The sequence below is a fragment of the Enhydra lutris genome, unplaced genomic scaffold, assembly GCF_002288905.1.
Source record: "Enhydra lutris kenyoni isolate GAN:26980312 unplaced genomic scaffold, ASM228890v2 scaffoldscaffold26, whole genome shotgun sequence".
Classification (NCBI taxonomy): Eukaryota; Metazoa; Chordata; class Mammalia; order Carnivora; family Mustelidae; genus Enhydra; species Enhydra lutris.
In genome coordinates, this window is record NW_019154110.1 from 11,861,683 (window position 1) to 11,880,241 (window position 18,559).

Genomic DNA, 18,559 nt, shown 5'->3' on the forward strand with positions numbered 1-18,559 from the left:
GTTGTTTTATGCATAATTTGTACCACTTTTCCACTGACTTAATTGAAAATGGAAATATGACATATTCTTTCATCTCTCTCTTGTTCTCTCTCTCTCTCTTTTTTTGGTTATCTTTTACAGTCTTTCTGTAGGAATTAAGAGGACAGAACTTCCAATTTGCTAGCATGTTAAATATTTAATGTTAGGAAGTCAAGTCTAAGTCCTTTGATTATGTTATGAAATTTATTTGTGGAAAGATGGCCAGATCCTAAATACTACCATTTCAGAGTTTATGAATTCTTAAAGACTATTCATCTTGTAATTAAAAATTGTATTTGAGCATGAAACTGCCTGAGTGGCACCAGTAGATTATAAAACGGGGGAAAAGTGTCTCAGCAGAGCTTTTAGCTGTTTGTCTGAAACACTTGTACAAACATTCCCACCCACCACCATCTTGCTGCACGGTAAATAAGCCCTATCCTAATAGCCTACGGAGTTAAACAGTTTAAGAGAAATGACTCTCTGGCTTCTTTCTGTCTCTCTTTTTCCAGCTGATTCGATGTCATCAGTCCCGTGGTGGAGCCTGTGGAGACAACATTCAGTCTTACACTGCCACAGTCATTAGTGCTGCTAAAGTGAGTATCAAGTAGTCCCTGGGAGCTGTGATTTTGTGGAGTAACTATCAGGTTTCTCTGCTGAGTTGTATTGAAATGACTCCTTCCCTTTTCATTCACAAATACAGAATAAACTTAAGTAAGTTAGAATTATTTTGCCACTCATGAGGATTGATGACTAAATGATTAGGTATTTAATCTCTTAAGGTTCATAAATAATATATTATTTTCTCTTGCAATGATTATAGGGTTTGTGTTCATCCAGTTTTAGCTTCTTTTTTATTTTAATTTAATTTATTTATTTATCAGAGGGAGAGAGCACAAGCAGGGGGAACAGCAGGCAGAGCAGGCAGAGGGAGAAGCAGGCTCCCCATTAAACAAGGAGCCCAATGCAGGACTCGAATCCAGGACTCTGGGATTGTGACCTAAGCTGAAGGCAGCTGCTTAACTGACTAAGCCACCCAGGCGTCCCTGTGTTCATCCAACTTAAAATTTTAAATTCTAATTTAAATTTTTAAATTTTAAATTTTAAGTCTTTTAGCTCGATTAAAGTCTTTTTTACCTAATTAATAACACTTGTGAAAGAAGCTTTGCATGTTTTCAGTACTGACTTCTGGGTTCTTTTTCTCTGATTTGTATCATTCTACCTATACTGAATCCTTTCGTATCTTTGAACATTTATGAATCTTCTTGACATAGAAGGAATATTATTCCTTAAGAAAATTCGAGTCAAACCCCTGGCACATTCAAAGACTCTTTCATGTCACAGGGCTGCCCCCTGTGTGTTTGCAAATGAGTTCTTTCTGTGTGTGTGAGGGTTAATTTCGATGATGACTCGTAAACTTTATGCTGATTATAAGGTATTCTTATAATCACTATCCTTTTGAATTGTGAAGTATACAACAAAACAATTCTAATAATAGGGATGACATAGTGAATCTAAATGACAGCATGTAATAAAAAACACAACTATTCAGAAAAGGACAACAGTTTAAAGCAAACCACAGGGAGGGAATGAAAGGTCACACTGTTTTATATAAAACAAATACAAAAATACTTCAAGATTGATCACAAGTGCTTACATGATGGACTTTAGAATGTGTTCCTAGGTTTGATGAGAAAAGCATTACATGTTTTTTGCTCAGAAAGGAAATGCTGAATGTCTTTATGCTTACATCACTGTGTATTTTAGATTTTAGAATCTTCGTAAAAATTGCTTACTTTTCTCCTTTGTGTAAGCAAGAATTATGATGGTTATTTCAAAGGAGAGAAATCTGAGACAGTAATCAGTGTTATTCAGTTAGTTTATAATAGATCCACAAAATATAGCAATGATATCTAATTCTCAAGTATTAGATTCTTTTTGGATTTATCTGTGCCGTATACTTTCACTGGGATAGCTCATTGTATTATTACCTGAATAATTTTCAGTTTACATCATAAAGGACAACTTTTCAGCTCTGCTTTGCTGTCACAAGTTTGTGTGCCTACATAAAAGGAAAGTGACTTGCTTCATGTAGTAACCATTTTGCTGTTTAACTGTCAGCTGAATGTGGACATGCTGGAATGAGGCTAGACTTAATAGACTTTGAGAAGAACAAGTGTGAACTCCCCAGTTTTTCTCTACCACATATTGAGAACTGTAAGGGATAAGTTCATGTCTTCATATTTAAACTCTCAGAAATTATGATGACAACACTTTAATCCCATTGATTTCCAGTAGGCAGTTGGTCCCTAATGAAATTGGTGGGGATTGAAATTCACTGTTAGCTCTAGCATTTTATAAAATTCCAGCATTAACTCTTGAATAAAGTAGTTAATATTTAATTTTTGTTTACTCGCTTTTGTCTGATTTTAATGCTAATTCATGCTCCTCTTTATAAATTTACAAAATGAAGGAAGAATAAAACCACGGACATAAAAAAGTCCTTCCTTCCTTCTTTCCTTCCCCCCTCTTTTCCTTCCCCCCTCCCTTCCTCTCTTCCTTCCTTCCTTCCTTTCTTCCTTCTTCCTCCCTTCGCTCCCTCCTTTCCTTATTTTTATTTAAATTCCAATTAGTTCACATACAGTGCAACATGAGTTTCAGCTGTAGAATTCATGGATGCATCACCCATATACAATACCCAGTGCTCATCACAAGTGCCCTTAATACCCATCATGTATTTATTCCACCTCCCCACCTCCCCTTCAGTAACCCTCAGTTTGTTCTTTATAGTTAAGAGTCTGTTTCTTGATTTGCTTCTTTTTTTTTCTTCCCCATGTTCATTTGTTTTGTTTCTTAAATTCCAAAGATGAGTGGAATCGTATGGTATTTGTCTTTCTCTGACTTATTTCACTTAGCATAATACTCTCTAGTTCCATCCACCTCTCTGCAAATAGCGAGATTTATTCTTTTTTATGGCTGAATAATATTCTGTTGTGCATATGTTCCACATCTTTATTCATTCATTAGTTGATAGACATTTGGGCTCTTTCCATAGTTTGGGTTGTTGGTAATGCTACTAGAAACACTGGGGTGCATGTGTCCCTTCCAACTAGTATTTTTGTGTTATTTGGATAAGTACCTAGTAGTGCAGTTGCTGGGTCATAGGGTAGTTCCATTTTTAACTTTTTGAGGAACCTCCGTACTGTTTTCCAGAGTGGCTGCACCAGTTCACCTTCCCACCAACAGTGTTAAGAGGGTTCCCTTTTCTCTGCATCCTCGTCAACACCTGTTGTTTTCTGTGTTAATTTTAGTCATTCTGACTGGTGTGAAGTGGTATCTCATTGTAATTTTGATTTGTATTTCATAGATGTTGAGTGATGTTGAGCATCTTTCCATGTGTTTGTTAGCCATCTCTAAAGTCACCTATTTTCTTTTCTTTTTTTTTTTTTTAAAGATTTTATTTATTTATTTGACAGACAGAGATCACAAGTAGGCAGAGAGAGAGAGAGGGGGAAGCAGGCTCCCTGCTGAGTAGAGAGCCCGATCTAGGGCTTGATCCCAGGACTCCAAGATCATGACCTGAGCCAAAGGCAGAGGCTTAACCCATTGAGCCACCCAGGCGCCCCTAAAGTCACCTATTTCTTGATAGTCTTTTTGGACTTACTGGGTTGTTAAATCCAATCATATATTACACATTGCTTTTTTTTTTTTTTAAGATTTATTTATTTGAGGAAAGAAGGACAGAAGGAGTGGGAGAGAGTCGCAAGCAGACTCCATGCTGAGTGCAGAGCCCGAGGTGGGGCTTGATCCCATGACCCTAAGATCATGACCTGACCCAAAAACAAGAGTCTGATTGCTTAACTGACTGTACCACCCAGGTGTCCCTATATACTGCCTTTTTTTTTTTAATCCTGTGTGTAACTTATATGAAATATTTTTTTGAAGACTTTATTTATTTGAGAGGGAGAAAAAGCAGGAGCAGGAGGAGGGGCAGAGGGAGAGGGAGAGACAGGCTCCCCAGTGAACAGGGAGCCTGATGTGGAGCTTGATCCCAGGACCTTGGGATCAAGGCCTGAGTTGAAGGCAGACGCTTAATTTACTGAATCACCCAGGCGCCCCATGCCATGAAATATTTTTAAAAACATTTTTCTTATATAATGTTTATGTACTTGTGGACTCCTGTGTTAGCATGAATATTTTGAGATTTCTTTTAAAATATTAAATTAATTTGGTATTTAGTATCAGTGTGTAGTATCTAGTTATTTTCCCAAAATTTTGCCAGAAATGGAATGATCCTTCCTTTGTGGATTTTTTTTTTTTATAGGAAAGGTTGGTAAGTTGAGAATCATCTCATTTACCTCCCAAATGATAATTTCTCCTAGTAAGTTATTAGATATAAGAAACTTTGTGGGTAAATTAGCCTTCTGAGATATAAAACAGTTCCAGTTTCCCATGGTAAGTATATCAAAATGACTTCTCTAATTAAGTAGTATAATTATAAATATGTTTTTTGTCTTTGTTACTATTACATGATGTATTATATTTATTTGTATTATATTAGCATATCCACTTGTGAAAATTCATCATGATGTATACTTATAATTCCCGTACTTTTCTGTATAAGGGAATATAAAAGTTTACTAAGAAAAGAACAATCTCACCTACAGATCTTCAGACCTAGAAACCTTCTTCAAGGAATGCGAACATTTAAGAGTGAACAATGGCAATATTACAAAGACTTCCATAGAATAAAAAAGTCATGTAGTGCCTTATCTTGATTTATGATGCAGGATCACCTTGATACTGAAACTTCACGAGAACATTATGAAAGAGGAAAACTGTAGTCTTACTCGTGAATATGAAAAATCCTAAACAAAATACTAGCAGAAAAAAATTAAACAGTATATTGTAATGATAATGTCACAATCGAGTGGGATAATTCCAATACAGGCTGGCTAATTACTCAAAATCAGTGAATGAAATTTGCTACATGAACAGAATAATGGAGAACAATTATATGATTATCTTATATATGTAGACACAAAAAGTTTGATAAAATCAAACATATATGCATTGATAAAATCTTTTAGTAAATAGTGATAGTTTCTGGTTCTCTAGAGTTCAGTTTTTTCTCAAAGTACCAAACTGTTTAAATGTAGTAAACATAGTTATTTTAAAGTCTATTTCTGATATCTCCAGTGTCTGGCTTTTTTGGGGGGTATTTTTATTGTTTATTATTTTTGCTGGTTCTCACCAATGATATCATGGTTCTTTGTTTGCCAGAATTTATTTAAAAAAATCTTTAAAAACAATTTTGAGTTTGAGACACCACAGTTCTGTGGCATTATCAGTCTTGGATCCTGTAATGCCAAGATTTCAGGGGTTGAGTTACTTAAATTATTTAAGTAAAGCTTAGCTGAAATAGCTATGAGATCCCAATTACTACAGGTTTACTCTCATCTCTGTTGTATACTCCTTTGTGTCTTAAGCAAAAAACATGGAGGTAAAGTCACCAGGTAGACCCCCTTGCACATGACCACCTAGTACCAGAAGTCCATCAAAAGTGCCACTCACTCTCTTAGAAGCCTCTCCTAGAATCATTAGATACATCTAGGCCTAACTATCCTGCTTAGATGTCTGGATTTTCTTGTTCTCTTGGATTTGGATCTAGTAACTCTTTACTATCTTGTTAAATATTTAGTACCTTTAAGCAGAGTTGAAAAAAAAAAAAATTCTCCCCAGTTACCCTACTTGTTTTCATTGGTAGGACTGACCTGATTTACCTAGCCTGCCATTACTGGAAATAGAAAATAAAATTTCTTATAATTTCTTACCATTTTTATAATTTCTAGGTAATATATTTATTTTGAGATAGAACATGGAAGATATTTAAAAAGCCATGTAGTATGTGCTCCTTAAGAAAATAATAATCTTGAAATATTCACATTGCTTGTTAAATAACTTTTTCTGAAAGAGTAATCATTAGTATTTTTCTCTCACTGATGAGAGCTGTTTACAGGGCATCATACAAGGTAGAAACTTTGTCATGTGGAAGGATTAATTATTAAATTTTTTCTTACTTTTTGTCTCACCATATAGTTGTAAGTACAAATATATTAATTATATATGTACTTGAATCTCCTTAGAGGAAATGATCTTTTTAAATTTTCTGGATTTTTAAATAGCACTTAAAATTAATCTTTATACTTTTAGATTTTTTTCTCTTTGCTTTTCCAAATAATTTATGTGGCTTTCCTTAGAATATAATGGTGATGAGTTCCCTGTGGCAGTGTTAAGGGGAAAAGTCTAATACTGAAATAATTCAAATTGATTATTTTGATACATTTATAAAATCTTGGTCTGTATTTCCTAATTACCATACATCTGTCCTCTTTGATCTTTCCTTTTAATGTGTTTTGCCCCCAGTGTGGTAAATTGATTTAATAAAAATGCCTCCTTTTTTCCCTGGTTATCTGATAACTTCTTAATGACAACTAACAGCTTTTGTGAGAGCAGCACCATTAGCACTAATGGACAGGGAGGACAACTGATACAGCATGAGAAAGGTTAAAGATGACTAGTGACCCTGCGGCAAATCTGTCTACACAGAACAGAATAAGTACCATGCTCATTTGAATTTTTGGTCAGAGTGGATTATCTGACATATCTGGTAAAGTCTTACATTCAGCTCTCCTATATGATAAAATTTAGATCTGTGAATAACTCTTGTTAAGATCTGTCAGGAATATAATAAATTTTTTAGCTCCCTCAGACTGTGAAGACACTCAGTCTAATTTAATATTCTCCATTTGGCCAAATTAGATTTTTTATTTCTAATTTTTATTGAGTTTTCATCCTTTTTGGTATATTGAGGAAGTCATCAGGTATGTACAGGCTCTTTTGGCTAAAATCTAAAGACTAATTACTCTGAGATGATTTAGGTACCTAAATATGGTATGTGAACACTATTGAATAACATTATGGATTTCTTCTGGACACTAGTTCTTATCAGTGTGTTTGAGTCTAACATGGTAACAAATTTCTTCTAGAAGCAAAGGTCTTTACTGGTGCAGGAAACATCCAGTACCCCTTTCACCCCCTGCATCATAACGTGTTTTGAAAGTTAATGAGCTTTAAAAGTGCTATCTTGTCACTTACTATACAAAGTTCAGATTTGATAACTGTTAAATTTTGGGTTTAAATTTTTGTCCACTAATAAAATGGTAGTTGTAAGTTTTCTTGGTGTGTGTGTGAGAATTATCAATAACTCTTCATGTGATAATGAGCCTTTGACTGTGAAATACACTACTCTGTTTTCCCCTTTCTGGAGTTTCTTCCTAGTTCTCTTACATTGACTTTTCCTTTTATCCATGGTCTCCTTAGTACACTTCTTCCCACTTTCTATGTGCTCTAGTTCTTTTAGTTTTATTCCTGTTTATTAGTATAAAAGCATGAAATAATAGGCTCAAGGACAAATGGAGAGGATATACAACCAGACTTTAAACCTGAAAAGTGAATTCCTTTGATAAAGGGATAGCTCTGTTTAAGTGGGAGCATCTCCATTAGCCCTGATGGAATAAGTATAGCAGCTGAGGTATCTCAGAGGTTAATCAGGCTTCCTGGCCAGCTTTGACATCAATACACAGTGGCGCCTGATTTTGTTGGTCCTTCAGAGGCTTTCTTGACAACGCTCTAACAGACTTTGTGTAAGTCATTGCTTGTGAATTATTGAAACAAATGTTTGGCTGATAATTGAGGAATGCTAATGTGTTTTATAATCACTGCAGTCTGAGGTTTTAGCGCTAAACAAAAGAGTTAGAATTGATTTGTGGTTTTTTCATGGTTTCAGTCGGCAGTAAGTTACATTTTTTTGCTTGAGTTCAGCAAATGGCTTTGATGGTCATTTTATTTAAGTATTTATTAGGACACACTATTATAGTCTTCATTCCACACACTCCCCCCTGCCCCGGTATATTCTGAATTCATGAAGTGTGAGGTCACAAGTAGTAACAGGATTTGAATACAAGGCAGTACTGGATGGCGGTTGAAATCAGGTTTTAGAGATAGTTCTAGTATTGAATTCTGGCTTTGTCATTGGTTAACTGTTTGAGCTGCCATTTCATTTAACTTCTGTAGCCTCACTTTTCTTTTCTATAGAAAAGAAGTGTTCGAGTAAATCTGTAGAGATCATCTATGTTAAGAGCCTTGACAAGTGCACAGTAAAGATTCCACAGGACATAGCTACAGTAAAATAATACATATATTACTAGTCTTAGCTCTATGGTGTTTTAATGGAAAATTTCCTTGGAAAATACATTTCCTTATTTTAATTCCAATCTAATTGTTGCTTAAATCACATTTAGGTCTTTATAAAGTACCTTCTTTCCCTATCTTTTATGAAACAGTATTTGAAATACCATGTATATAATAATTTTCATTTTAAAATTTAGCTATAGCATATGCCAGAATTCTCCATAATTATTCTTAAAAGAGGGAGTCATTTCATTAAAGATTAATTTGCAGTATTTAAAAAATTTTTTTTCTCACAATTTGAGAATTGGAAAAAATTCTTTTTTTTTTTAAAGATTTTTATTCATTTATTTGATAGATAGAGATTACAAGTAGGCAGAGAGGCACGCAGAGAGAGAGGAAGGGAAGCAGGCTCCCTGCCGAGCAGAGAGTCCTATGCGGGGCTCGATCCCAGGACCCTGGGATCATGACCTGAGCGGAAAGCAGAGGCTTTAACCCACTCAGCCACCCAGGCGCCCCTGGAAAAAATTATTTCTGAATGTGTATATCCTACATAATTTCTGATATGTCCATGTAATCTACTTATTTTCACTCTGCTGGTTAAATCTTTTTTTTTGATATATCTGAATCACATGCTTTTCTCTTTCTTTTAGTTTTTTTCACTTTATGGGACAAAAAAAATCCCACAGAAACGCATTACTTTCGCATTATTGTTTGTTAATGCAAATAGCAGTAATCAGATAATAAGATTCACATAAAAGAAATAACTCACGAGTTTGTTTTATCTATTTGCCTCGAATGAAATGGAACTAAAATGTAATTATAAAACATCTTAAGTTGTCTTTAATTGAAATAGTATATTAGAAGCATTACAGTGAATTGTTTTCTGTTACCAGAGAAAAAACAGTCTTCTTAGCTAATCTTTTGTGATGTTTTATTCATCTAGTAATTGGTATCTTGGATGGAGACTATATTTCCACATGCCAAATTTTTTTTTCTTTTAATTGAGGTAAAATTGGTATATAACATATTAGTTTTACGTGTACCTTATAATTTGACTTCTGTATGTACTACAAAATGATTACCACCAAAAGTCTAGTCGCCATTCATCACCATCAAATTGACTGCCTTCACCCATTTTTGCCCACCTCCTGATCACCTTCCCCTCTGGTAACCATCAATCTATTCCCTGTAAGTTTGTTTTTATATTCTTTTGTTTGTTTTTTTAGATTCCACATATAAATGAAATCAAATGGTATTTGTCTTTCTCCATCTGGTTTATCTCACTTAGCTCAATACCCTCAAGGTCCATCCATGTTGTCACAAATGGCAGTATTTTATTCTTCTATGTAGCTAAGTAATATTCTGATATATATATATCTCACATCCTCTTTATATATATATATTTACATACATAAATATAAATATATTTTTATATATATAAATTAAAAATTAAAAATAGAATATAGAATATATAACTATGTAATATATAACTACATATTATAACTAAATATATATATTATATATATATATATATATATATATATATATATATATATCACATCCTCTTTATCCTAATTCATCTGTCAGTGAACACTTACATTGTTTCCATGTCTTGGCTATTGTATATAATGCTCCATTGAACATAGTAGTGTATGTAATTTTTGAATTTGTGTTTTTATATTCTTTGAATAAATACCCAGAAGTAGAATTGCTGGATCATATGGTAGATCTATTCTTAACTTTTTGAGGAATCTCCATACTGTTTTCTGTAGTGGCTGCACCAGTTTGCATTCCTATTGACAGCTAACAAGGCTTCCCTTTTCTCCATATTCTCTCCAGCACCTGTGATTTCTTGTCTTTTTTTTTTTATATATAATAGCCATTATAACAGGTGTGAAATGATAATTCATTGTGGTTTTAATTTACATTTCCCTGCTGACTAGTGATATTGAACATCTTTTCACGTCTTTTGGCCATCTGTATATCTTTTTCAGAAAAACGTCTATTCAGATCCTCTACTCATTTTTTATTTTTTATTTTTATTTTTTGTTATTGTTGCTGAGTTGTGTGAATTTTTTATATATTTTGGATATTAACCTTGTATTCAGATATGTAATCTGCAAATGTCTTCTTCCATTAAGTGTTTTCATTTTGATGATGGTTTTCTGTGCTGTGCAGAAGCTTTTCAGTTTGATAGAGTCCAATTTTTTTTTTCTTTTGTTTCCCTTGCCTTTGGAGACAGATCCACAAGCACATCTCTAAGATTGATGTTAATGAGCTTATTGCCTATGTTTTCTTCTGGGAATTTTGTGGTTTCAGTTCTTACATTCAGTTATTTAATTCATTTTGAGTTAATTTTTATGTATAAGAAAGTTGTCTAGTTTCACCACCTAGGCGCCCCCTTATTTCCCCTTTAATTCTGAGTGATAACTTTGCTGGGTAGAGAATTCTTGGTTGGAAGTTTTTTCCTTTTAGCACTTTGAATATGGCATGCCACTCCCTTTGGACTGCAAAGTTTCTGTTGAAAAATCTTGATAGCCTTAGATGGTTTCCTTGTATGTATTTCTCTTGATGCTTTTAAAATTCTCTCTTTAACTTTTACCATTTTAATTATAATGTGTCTTGGTGTGGATCTCTTTGGATTTGTCTTATTTGGAACACTCTGGGGTTCCCACCATTATGCCTGTTTCCTTCCCCAGATTAGGGATATTTTTAGCTATTATTTTTTAAAAATAATTTTTCTGGCCCTTTCTCTCTTCTCCTCTGGGGACCCTGTATTGTGAATGCTGTTCTGCTTGAAGTCCTCCCAAGGTTTTTGTTTTTTAAATTCTTTTTTCTTTTTGCTCCTTTGAGTGAGTTTCATTGTTTTGCCTTCTATCTCACTGGTCTGCTTCATTTAGTCTGCTGTTGAACTCCTGTGGTGTATTTTTCAGTTCAGTTTTTATATTTTTAGCTCTGTAGCTTCTGTTTGATACTTTTTAATATTTTCTCTTATTTTTGTTGAAGTTTGCACTGTGTTCATTCATTCTTCTGAATTTGATGAGTATCTTTTTGACCATTATTTTGAACTCTGTTGCTTATCTCATTTTATTAAGGTCTTTTTCTGAGGTTTTGTCTTTTTCTTTGGAACATATTCCTCTTTCTTCTCATTTTGGCTTTCTGTGTTTGTTTCTATCATTAGGCAAATCAACTACCTCTAATAGTCTTGAAGGGGGGCTTTTGTGGGAGATAGCTTGTGAGGCTCAGAAACACTTATCTCTCCTAGGGACTCAAGGAGTGTCTCCTGTGTGAGCTGCGTGTGTCTGCCCACCTACTGTGGTAGGGCTATGGCTCTGGCATGGGAATATGTGGGGCTCTTGTCTGGCCCACCTGTGATGTGTGGCTGTGGCATAGGAATAGGTATCTACATGCCTGATCTTGATGCACAATATTATATAATAGCATATTATAGATTTACTTTGAAAGCATAGTCTTTTTTATTCTACCATTGGTCAAATGGAATTTTACAATTGGTCAGTCTTTTTCATGCTAAAAAATAGATTTAAAATTAGATTTGTATTTCAAAATATAACAACATGTTAGTGAAGATGCAGAGAAAGGGGAACCCTCATAGACTATTGGTAGGAATATGAACTGGTACAACCACTTAGAAAAACAGTATGGAGGTTCTTCAAAAAGTTAAAAATAGAACTACCCTGTGATTCAGCAATTACTCTACTAGGCTTTCACCCAAAGGATACAATAATGCTGATTTGACGGGACATATGCACCCCAGTGTTTGTAGCAGCACTGTCAACAATAGCCAAATTATGGAAAGAGTCCAAATGTCCATTGACTGATGAATGGATAAAGATGTGGTGTATAAACACAATGGGATATTACTCAGCCATCCAAAAGAATGAAATCTTGCCATTGTTATATGTATTAAGAAGAAGGGAGAGAAGAATTTTTTTAATAAAAATATAATTGTTCCTTCATGCAGAATAAAGCTTTTTGGGTATTTACGTATGGCTTTATTTTCACTATGCTGACTTTGGGGATTCTACTGATAGCATTCACTTAAATTAATACTGATTTTCTAACTAAAATTTAAGATCATATGAAAAGTCAGACTGAATTTCTATGACAATTCACTGCTACATATAGGCTTGTAAGAGAATAAGGAAGTTAAAAGATAGAAGAATTAACAAAATGCGTATTTCTGTTTAGAATCCAAATACTGATGTGAAGTCATATATTTTACATTTCATTTTATAGACATTGAAAACTGGTTTGACAATGGTCGGGAAAGTAGTGACTCAGCTGACAGGCACACTGCCTTCAGGTGTGACAGAAGACGATGTTGCCCTCCATAGTAATTCAAGGCGGAGTCCTTTGGTTCCAGGCATCATCACAGTAATTGACACTGAAACAGTTGGAGAGGGCCAGGTAAGAACTTCTGATGCAGGCAATGTCCTTTTTCTGCAAAGGTTAGGTGACTAAGAATGTCATTTGTGATCAGGAACAGCCAGATGCACTTGGCCTTGGAGATTCTTAATTTGGAATTCTAGAAATTGAGGTTATTTCAGGTTAGAATTTTTTTTTCAAAAAAAGATGAGTAATATGTTAAAACCTCTTATTTCAAACGTTATTAATGTTTTGAACCTGAAGGTAAAATTGAGGTTCTAAGGAGTTCTTGTTATCTCTTCATTAGGACATTTGTTTCACAAATAAATAGTTACATACCTCTTTATACTCTTGCATTTGTAATACATTTTTTTAAAAATGATGTTTGTTATGATCTAAATCAGAAGATTAATAATTGATTTTAAAAAGATTTTATTTATTTGAGAAACAGAGAGAGTACATGAGTTGGGGGGAGGGGGCCGAGTGAGAGGGAAAAGCAGATGCCCCTGTGAGCAGGGAGCCTGATATGGGGCTCAATCCCAGGATTTTGAGATTATGACCTGAGCTTAAGGCAGATGCCTAATCAACTGAACCACCCAGGCATCCTTTAATAATTAATTTTTAAGGTAGAGGCTTGCTCATAGAAGCAATCAATATGACCTTCCACATTTTGGAGGGAATTTAAAAAATTATTGACTAATTATGATGGTTACAAGTGACAGTAATGTAAATAATATCAAATTTTATTACACTTATTTATAAATATGAAAAATGGACAAATATCTCAAAGTGTATATTAGAATACATACATGGTAATGCATCTTACCAAATCCTATATCTTCAGATAATGCAGGAACATTTAGAAGGAGTGATTATAAACATGGAAAAATATGTGACAATGTATTGCTGATGAGAAACCCATTGGATTTTGTTTTCTCCCCCACGTACCCATAAGTTATTTTCTTTTCTATTAATAGTCTTGAATTTTAAAATACATTTCTGAAAGGAAGAGGATTTTAAAATTCTAGTAGTTTGTGATTATTGCTACAAAAAATCCAATCTAAAGTTGATTGTTAGAATAGGAGTAGAGCAACATTTGTCAAATAGAAATTATTTTAATTTTTCTATAATATATATTTCTGTTTTCAGAACATAATGTCTGGAGGCTACGTGAATCTTTAAAGTATTAGCCCTAAATTTTGCATGTTCTTTTTAGAAAATCTCCTTCCAGTAATACATGGTTCTGTATCTGATAAAAGATTACCTTTGACCACTACTCATGTACTAGTTCTTATAGTAAGATCAGATGGCATTTCAAAAGCACGTGGACTGTACTGCAATTAAAAGACAAAAAAATCTTTGAAATTCTGGGTTATTCAATTTAGCTGTTGTATTTTATTTGAAATCTGAATGATAATCCACCTCTCACATGTTAACTTTGCGGTTCACCAAATCTTGTTTAAAACTCTTTTTAATGAAGTGCTAGCAAACTTTTCAGTTGAGTGTAATGAAATTTTTTTAAGTGATAATTAGCTCAAGTTGATAGACACAGACTGATGTTAATTTTCTTTCTCAATTGGAATTAAATATTTAAACCCTTAGTGTTTTATGGGTGTTAAAGTAAAAAATGTTTTCTTTTGTCCTTTAGTTCTTAATTAATTTACTTCCAAGGCCACCCACATTTAATGCGTAGTAACAGTCAACATTGTCTAGTTTGGTGAGTCCAAGTAAGTCTGTTAAGTGTCTAGCATTTGTTGACAGACAGATTTGTGGTCATTTAGAAGTAGAAAATGTTATCTGATTATTTTTCATGAAATAGAGGAATAATTCAATTTGTTTTATTATATTTAAGTGTAGGAACATGTAAAAAGAAAATCTTGAAGTAATGATATTAAAAAGCTTAGCATTAGGCCTTATGTTATCAAATGTGGTTCCCCCATGCCCCTCTCTTTTTTTATTAACTTTTTATTAGTTTAAAATGGAATTCTCAGATTTGGAATATGGAAATGAACTGGAGGTTGTGGAATTGCAAAATTCATTTTTCCTTGATAAGGGAGTTGTTGACACTTGAAACAAGTAAAGTACTTCATTAGGAAATAAGAATTACAGAATTGTTAGCTTTTAAAAGTGAAAAGAGGTTAAGTGTTGCCCAATCTTAAAAATGTTATCTTTTCTCTTATTTGTTGAGATCATAATCTCTTTTCATTCCCACTTATAACATTCTGAAATTTTAATTTATTTTAAAATTCTATTATAAAGCAGGAAATAAGTTGATGTTCAATAAATGACAAGTTGCTATGTGCATTTTGAGAGAATTACAAATATTTTTTAAAGCGACAAGATTTCCTGAGTATAATACTATCCTCCTTTCTTTTATTAATGGGAATCTGTTTTTTGTCAAGAAGACATTTTTGTCTCTGATACATAGTTCAGCTGGAGTACAGGGCTGTTTTTAGGTTATGCTGGATTGTATGAAAAAGACTTCAGGGGTTATTGTCATAGATTTATCACTTTCAGCCCTTTCCAACTGATGTTTGACCCTAGCTGTAATGTTTTTCCTTTTCCATATATATCTCAGGAGCTGAAACTAACATTATGTTCACTTTTGCTCTTTAAATTCAGTGAGCCTTTAATAAAGATATTTTCATGTTTACAGTGGCAGTATATAAAATTTGATTCACCATCTTTCTAATGCTAAATTGATTAGTTTGATTTTATGTTGATGGGATCATTGTGTGGGAACTGCGTTAAGGAGGAGTGGATTTGATGGACTTCATGTCCATTTTAAAATCTATGTTACTTGTTTTATTTAAAAGCATTTTGTGGCTAGATAAGCTAAGTGGTATAATATGCCTTTACACATTTATATAATTGAAGTTAGCAGTGTGGCAAAGTCTCTAATCAGAGAAAAATCCTCCAGAATGATGACATAAACTTGAGCTGTTTCTCTCCCTGGGTACAAGTGTTATTCATAATAATTTAGTGGCTCCTGAAGTGTTTTGTCTGTCTTTTTGTTCACATGATAAAGGTTTATCCACCTTATATCAGTTAAAGTGCTTTGATTAATTTTAATACAGTCAAGTTGTTATTACATATACTTAAGTTCAGCCTGCTTAGTTAACTGGTAAGTAAAAGGTGCATGTCTTAGGACAATTGTTTTGGGATATCTTTTCTATTATTTTTTTTTAAAGATTTTATTTATTTATTTGACAGACAGAGATCACAAGTAGGCAGAGAAGCAGGCAGAGAGAGAGGAGGAAGCAGGCTCCCTGCTGAGCAGAGAGCCCGATGCGGGGCTTGATCCCAGAACCCTGGGATCATGACCTGAGCCGAAGGCAGAGGCTTTAACCCACTGAGCCACCCAGGCGCCCCATATCTTTTCTATTATTAATTTGATGTTTTAGGTAAGGTGATAATGCAATGGAAAGAATCCTTCCAAAAGTATCTGGTTGTTATATTTGTGAAGCTCATAAGGTTCAATACAAAGAATTATACATAGTGGTATGAGGCTTTGCTGTGCCCCAAGATTAATGTGCATTTTTACTAGACAGCTTCTGTATTGGTACCATTAAATAGAGGACTCACTACTAATTGTGTTGGAGAGGAAGATGTAGGGTTATAATACATGAAAGGGAATCTTGTAAAATTGAGTTAAAATAGTGAAATGGACAAATACAAATATTACACAGAAAAAAAAAAATAAAACCTACAAAATTTCCCTGACTTAAAATATCTTGACTTAATGATTTTTCAACTTTTTGATGACATGAAAGTCCTTTATAAATTCAGTAGATACTGTACTTTGAATTTGGGGAATTTTGAACTTCCCTAGTTCAGTGATACATGGTATAGTAGTACTCTCCTGTGATGCTGGGCAGCGACTGCCGGCCATAGCTCCTAGTTAGCCATGTGATCAGGAGGGTAAACAATGGGTACACTTACAGCTGTTCTGCACCCACACAACCATTCCTACTTCCCTCCTCCTTGCCCCCACCAAACTGGGAAATAAACCTGAAGGCCAGAGGTAAAAGGGGCCACAGGTTGGCCTGGGTTCCACATTATTCTGAAACCTATCGGGGCCCGGAATCCATGGGTTCCAGTGGGTCCCTGCTATTGGCTGGGAGAAGCAGGGAGAGCTCTGTTTGTGGCAAGGATAAGATATGCAGAAATGAGAGCCCTCATACACTGTTGCTGCGAATGCAAATTTGTCTAGGTGCTTTGGAAAAGAATTACCATATGACTTAGCAGTTTGTCTTCTAGATATACCCAAAAGAAACGAAATACATGTCCATGTATGTTCATAGCAGCATTATTTGTAATGCCTAAAAAGTAGGTGCAACCTTGATATATATATATCAACTGATTGGTAGATGGATAAATAACGTGATATAGACATACAATGTGATATTCTTCAGCAATAAAATGAAATGAAGTACTTTTCATGTTCCAATGTGGATGAGTCTTGAAAATAATGTGCTTTGTGAAAGAAGCCAGTCACAAAAGAGTATATGTTGTACGATTCCATTTGTAGAATGAAATGTCCAGAAGAAGCAAATCAATAAAGTAAATTATAGTTGCCCAGGGCTGGTAGTTTGGAAGAAATGGGAGAAATGTGGGGCAACTGTTAATATTATGAGGTTTCTTTTGGTGATGAAAATGTTCTAAATTTGGTTGTGGTGATGGTTCTACAGTTATGGGAATATACCATATACCCAGAGCAAACCCTTCGTATATTTAACAAACTTGGTGTAACACACTTTGCTGAAGACTACTCCTATAAGACTTCTTTTCCTTTTCTTATTTTTCTCTTAATGTGTGTAAGATTGATGAATCACAGACCCTGTATCCCTGAAATAAATAATACATTATATGTTAATAATAAAAAAAGAAAGTCAGTGGAAAAACCAAAAAGAAAGATTAGAAAAATAACTTACAAGGCATGTTTTCCTGCCAATTGTGGTGAAATATGCATAACATAAAATTTGACATTTAGCCACTTTTAAGTTTACACTTCAGTGGCATAAGTATATTCATAGTGTTATACAACCATCACTCTTCTCCATTTCTAGAACTTTTTCATCATCTGGATTCATTGTACTGTAACTCCCCAACCCCCTGTCCCCACAGTCCCTGGTGACCATCATTCTGATTTCTGCCTCTAGTAGATTGACCATAATTAAAAAGATGTATAATACAAAGTGTTGGAAAGGACGTGGAGCAATTGGAAACCTTATACTTTACTGGTGGAAATATAAAATGATGTAGCTATTTTGGAAAACAGTTTGTTAAAAGTTCAGCATATGTTTATCATATCACTGAGCAAGTTCACTCTAGATATCTCTCCAAGAGAAATAAAAGCATGTTCAGAAAAATATGTATACATAGATATTCATAGCAGACTATGCTTCATAGTAACCAACTAGAAATAATCCAAATTGCCAAGAATTGCCAAGAATTGGTGGGTGAACCCACAGGTTGTGATACCTCCATACAGTGGAATACAACTTAGCAATATAAAGAAATGAATACCTGAAACAACATGGTTGAACTATAAAAATTATAGTGAAAGAAAAGAATGAAAGTGAAAGAAAATAGAAGGCAAATTGCATGATTTTTTTTTTTTAAAGATCTTATTTATTTATTTCAGAGGGAGAGAGTATAAGCAGGGGGAGCAGCAGGCAGAGGGAGAAGTAGGCTCCCTGCTGAGCAGGGAGCTTGATACAGGACTCGATCCCAGGACCCTGGGATAATGACCTGAGTCGAAGGCAGATGCTTAACTGACTGAGCCTCCTGCATGACTCTGTCTATATGAAAAATTTTCAAAAATTTTAGAAAAGACAAAAGAAATAAAATGTACATAGGGATTGCCTGGGGCTTAGAGTTAGAGATCTACTGTAGAGTT

At 34.2% G+C, this 18,559-nt stretch overlaps 1 protein-coding gene across 1 annotated transcript in view; it reads left to right on the top strand.

The window, feature by feature from the left end:
- The window catches only part of LOC111151262 (BCAS3, microtubule associated cell migration factor), a 578,517-nt gene that overhangs the window by 158,202 nt on the left and 401,756 nt on the right, over positions 1-18,559 (top strand). Inside the window, exons 10-11 of the mRNA XM_022509136.1 lie at positions 531-614; positions 12,529-12,699. Coding sequence (XP_022364844.1) covers positions 531-614; positions 12,529-12,699 — 255 coding nt within the window. The remainder of the gene's footprint in view (positions 1-530; positions 615-12,528; positions 12,700-18,559) is intronic.